At 38.1% G+C, this 5,345-nt stretch overlaps 1 protein-coding gene across 1 annotated transcript; it reads right to left on the reverse strand.

The window, feature by feature from the left end:
* Window positions 1–2,825: 2,825 nt before the first annotated feature.
* Window positions 2,826–3,989, reverse strand: LOC145120175 (Late embryogenesis abundant protein (LEA) family protein). Its single transcript, XM_079055985.1, has 2 exons — window positions 3,622–3,989; window positions 2,826–3,539 (listed from the first exon to the last, which is right to left on the reverse strand). Exons 1-2 carry the CDS (start codon window positions 3,935–3,937, stop codon window positions 2,929–2,931), a joined length of 927 nt encoding a protein of 308 aa, XP_078912111.1. The 5' UTR covers window positions 3,938–3,989; the 3' UTR covers window positions 2,826–2,928.
* Between the last annotated feature and the right edge of the window lie 1,356 nt (window positions 3,990–5,345).

Consider the following 5,345-nt stretch of genomic DNA (forward strand, 5'->3'; position numbering starts at 1 on the left):
GGTCAACATCCCATCTCTCATCGTCCCCAACTTCTATTTCTTTTCCATCTTTAGTAACATTGACGTCTTCACCATCCTTCTTTTTTTGGTACTTCAACTCTGGCGAACCAACACCATAACCTACTGTCTCTTCATCTTTAGTGGGTTGTGGTGTTGATTCGACGGAGTTGAAGGACCGAAAAAAGAAGGGATGATGAAGACGTCAATATCACTAAAGATGGAAAATAAATAGAAGTTGAGAAGGATGAGAGATGGGATGGGGAGGAGATACAGATGTGTGGGGTCTACTAAATTTTCTTAAATATATAAAGCATAAGTACATAAACAAGAAAATTAATTAAAAAAAATTAATTAATAAGGGCACAATAGTCTTTTTAGGTAAGACAGAGACCAAGTTCGTAGGGACCATCCGAGTTTAAAAAATAAATTAATTAAAAATAAACAGTATGGATCATCCGAGGAGAGATACAAATATGTGGGGTCTATTAATTTTTTTAAATATGTAAAAAATAAATACATAAATAAGAAAATTAATTAAAAAAATAAATTAATAATGGCACAATAGTCTTTTTAGGAAAGACAGAGACCAAACGCGCAACAAAAATAAACAATAGGGACCATCCAAGTTAAAAAAATAAGTTAGGGACAAAAAACACAAATTCTCCCAAACCACAGGGACCATTCGTGTAATTTAATATTTACTTTTCGTTTTGTTCATATTTGGGTAACTATTTTTTTTGTACACATCTAGGTAACGAACTTGTTGAAAGCGTTCATATCTAGGATTTAACCTGCTATAGCATGTCATAATTGTCATATGTGAACACTTCCAACAAGTTTGTTACCTAGATGTGTACAAAAAAAGGATAGTTACCCGGATGTGAACATACCGAAAAGTTAATTACCTTAATAAGTCATATTCCCAAAGAAAGAAATTGATTATTAGGTTGTTTGAGGGTGTCCTGTTGGGTTAAGGAATTAATGTTTAAGATGAATTTCATGATGACGTAGCTACATATGTGGTTATAGTTTATTTAATAAATTAGTGTACATATTAAATGGTATTTGTTTAAATATATGTGTGATGAGCTTATTACTTTAACATCCATGCAACCGAATTATTTAGTTACAAACCAAAGAAGCTTAATTATGTGTTAGAAACAGTGAAGCTTTATGATTTGTAATAGGTTAATGAATATTAAAAAGTTAAGTTTCAAAAGTATAACTTAAGTGTTTAAAGAAGATATTTAATCGATATGTTTTCTTAATACATATTAAGTTGAAGTTTAAAGAAGATATTTAAAGCTTCGTATTGCTTTTTTTTTTTTACGTCCAATTCAGAAATCCAAACCTCAAAACTCAAAAGCCGTGGGTTTTTTTTTAAAGGTTGTCCGGTCCGGTTCCCGGTTTTGGGCCGGTTCCAATGACCGGTTCTTACCGGTTCCAGGTTCCAAAAATTGACAACATTATAGTGTCGGTCCCAGCCCGACCGGTTCCATCGGGTTCCGGTTCCGGTGCCGGTTCCGGCCGGTTCTCCGGTCCATATGCTCATCCCTAGTTACCTAAATTTGGACAAAAACCAAAGTTACTTACCTATTTTGGTAATATTGGGTTCTTTATGTTAAGTGCAAGTAGTCATAAGATCCATTGATTTGAAATGAAATTGAGTTGTTCGGTCTTGTGTATGAGGAGATGGTTAAGTCTTGGGCCAACCCAGTTTAGGGGTTAGGTTGTATACGCTTAAGGGGCTAGGTTGTATGTATTTTAAAGATTGAGCAACACAGCTTAGCCCATGACTAGCCGGGACTAAACTAGGTTAGACCAAGCCTAACCTAATTGTTCATTGACTGTCGGAACCTGATCCCAGGGCACAAAGTCCCTAAGACGGTTCTTGTCCAGTATTACCAAAACGGGTAAGAAACTTTGGTTTTTGTCCGTATTTAGGTAACCATGTTTTTTTTTTCGTATATATTTGACCAATAAACTTGTTTAACCTGTTAATAATTGGGTAATATTACCGTAATTACCGGTCATATTACTTTATTTTGAACAGGTCAAACAAGTTCAACGGTCAAATAAAGAACATGGTTACCTAAATATGGACAAAGACAAAAATTCGTTACCTTTCTAGGTCATTAACCCAAAGAAAAACGAGGCAAAAGTTGAGGGAATATCAGCCAAAGTATTGTTAAAATACTTTTACGAGAGGGTTTTATCGAAAATGTGAGAAAACATCGAATCTTTTTTGGTTTTAACCCTACGACATAGACGAAATAGGAAAAAAAACTTATAAAAATCTTTTAAATTTAAAACGGATCAGTCGGCCGGGTATACGAATTTATTCTAACTATCAAAGAATTCCTAGAATTTTAGGTGGGATGGAGATTGTAATTCTTTCTACCTCTCATGTATAGTTTTCCTTTTCATAAGATAAAGGATAGCCGTATATGTATAATATACTTAAGTTTACCTATATCCATTATATCCATGTATTTACGTTATATGCCTAAAATTGAAAAATGAGACAAAAGTTGAGGGAAGATTCCCTATGTACCCTCCGCCTTAATTCGAAATAACTTTTCCCGCCTTAATACAAAATAACTTTTTAATACGGTTTACCGTCGCGCTATGAAGTACGTTTTGTACTAGTGGATATATGCAACGAATAACTCTCCAGAACCATTAAATATTGCCAATGCCACGACGAAAATCTTATTTATTATGCAAGGATTAGTCGTATACCTTATTGGAACACTTGCGTATACGCGTAAGACGGGTCATTGACTTCATATCAAGACGAGGCAAGTGGTCAGTGGATCTTGGCGTTCGACTAAGATTCATTTATATATACATCGTCAACTTATCCATCTTACCAAATAGCACACGTATACCAAACATAAAAGCAAAACAGAAAACAACTGCAAAAACTCAAAGCTCCTCATCCCAAGAGCGACCACGTAGCACGACATTTTCCTTAAAGTCGTGTGCTTTCTGCCTATGAGGTTCAGCTGCCTCCTCGTACTTGTTTCCCATCGCCTCTTTCGCCGACTCCAAACCCTCTCCTACTTTCTTCTTCGTCGCTTCGTACCCTCGTTTTGCTTTCTCCTTGGCCCACTCCAGACCTTCTTCGCCACCCTCTACCACCTTCTTCGCCACCCCTTCTGCACCTTCTTTAGCCTTCTCTGCCACCGATCCTGCTCCTTCTTTTGCACTGTGCACCTTCTCGTAGGTAGCATCCTTCACTGATCCTGCGCTTTCTTTCGCGTTCTGCAACTTCTCATAGCTCGCATCTTTCATGGAGCCTGCACCTTCTTTCACACTTTGAGCTTTCTCGTACGTCGCATCCTTCGTGGATCCTGCACCTTCTTTGGCCTTATTGAATGCCGCATCTGCACTTTCTTTAGCCCTTTGTGCCTTCTCGTAGGACGTGTCCTTGGCAGACTCCGCCTCCTGAGAAGCTCTGTTCTTCAAATCTCTGGTCCTCTCACCGGCATTATGCATCATTTCTTCAGCTTTTTCCGCACCATATTCTCCGGTTCCTGTCAATGAAACGTTCATAATTTCTTGTTTCTGGCTTCAACTAATTGATCGGAAAAAAAAGTAGTAAAGAAAGAAAGTAACCAGGGATCTTGTCTTTGGCAGACTTGGCGGAATCAATGATAGCATCGGACGCTCGGTGACCAGCATCCTTGGCTTCCTCTGAACGGAGGCCTAGACCTTCGGAGATTTTGTCTTTGGCCCACCCAGCCCACGAATCTGAAGACTCTTTGGCGTCCCTACCAGCTTCTACTGCTTCATCTCCAGCATGGGCTGCTTTTGTTTTGGCTTCATCATACTTTATCTCGTCGGTTGTTGCCTTGCCGCTGCATATGACGGCCAGTAACAACACCACAACCGCCACGAACGCCACGGTGGTCTTGTCAAATCTGATAGCCATTATATCGTCGATGAATGTAATGAGTATAAGAAAGAAAGAGTGTTGTAACAAAGTGTAGTGGATGGGAAGAAGTAGAGAGGAAGAGGATATATACGGGCGACATAAAGATCGAATTGGCGGTGAAAGATACACGTGGCAGAGAGAATGTATTGTGAGATGACACGTTTCGAGATGTGAACTGCCACGTTTGTCCATAAAATATGGAATAACATATGCATGTTATCAAAACCGTGGATCTAAAGTTTGTGAAATAGCTAGTTTTAAGATTTTGATTCATGGGAAGTCTTGAAAAATTGTGATTTTCTTTATGAGTACCTGATGACGCATCAAATTAAAGGATCTAAGACAAAAGACAAAATTATAAAAATGGTTCTTGGCAAAATTCTGTAGTTTTGGTCCAAAACGAAATGTTGGTGTACTACTAGTCCAATTTTAAATACATTGTGTGATTTTGGTCCCTATGATTATATTTTCTTGTGTTTTTGGTCCACATCCCACCTAAAATGACTAATATGCCCCTTAAATAATTATATTTTAATTTCTTTTATTTATTTTTTTATTCTTATAATAAAATGAAAAACAAAAACAAAATAAACTCTCTCTCTCTCTCTCTCATGTTATCTTCCCAGTTGGAACCATCAGCACCAGAAACAAATTCAAACCCACATCGCCACCACCAAATCTTCTACTTAAACCTTGGCTTTACCGGCGTCGACTTTGTCGGAGCAAGCTTTTTCGATGGAGATTCTTCCGGTGTCTGCATCTTCATCTCCTATGCCTTCAAGATGGTTGTTATCCCAAACCTCCATCTTCGCCCATTTCCTTCTCCACTTGCATCGACCTCCACCCAGATCGATGAAGTTGTTGATGGCTGAGTCGATTCACCACAACGGTGCTTCCTGGTGAACTTAAATCTGAAAATTGAAGTCCACATCGAAATTTCCACTAAAATCGAATCTGAAAATCATTTTCGATTTGGTTTGTCAACCTTAAACATTATTTCTCTATACCACTGTCTCTTCCTCCCGTTCTTTTTAATTTCAGATTTTTGACGTCACCACCATTAGGTAGGGATAGATCCAATCGATTAGAAGGGCAGTGTTGATGGGGAAGTTTTATCGGGCATGAGGAAGGAAAGATGGGGGGTGAAGGTGGGATTGGATGTTTATGGTGGACAATGGTGGCAGTCAATGGTGATGATGGCGAATGGTGGTAGCAATCGGTGGTGATGGTGGCGACCACTAGTGGTGATATGTTCTTTCTTGAGTTCGTGTGTGCGTTTTTCTAGAGAGAGGGAAAGAGAAATGGTGGGTAGACCCCTTTTTATTTTTTGAAGTTAAAAAAATAGAAATAAATTAACATATGTGTTTCAGTAATTAAAGAAAATTAAAAACATAAGTTTATAAGG

Source organism: Lactuca virosa, chromosome 6 (assembly GCF_052849685.1).
Source record: "Lactuca virosa cultivar CGN04683 chromosome 6, Lactuca_virosa_CGN04683_v6, whole genome shotgun sequence".
In the NCBI taxonomy this organism is placed as follows: domain Eukaryota; kingdom Viridiplantae; phylum Streptophyta; class Magnoliopsida; order Asterales; family Asteraceae; genus Lactuca; species Lactuca virosa.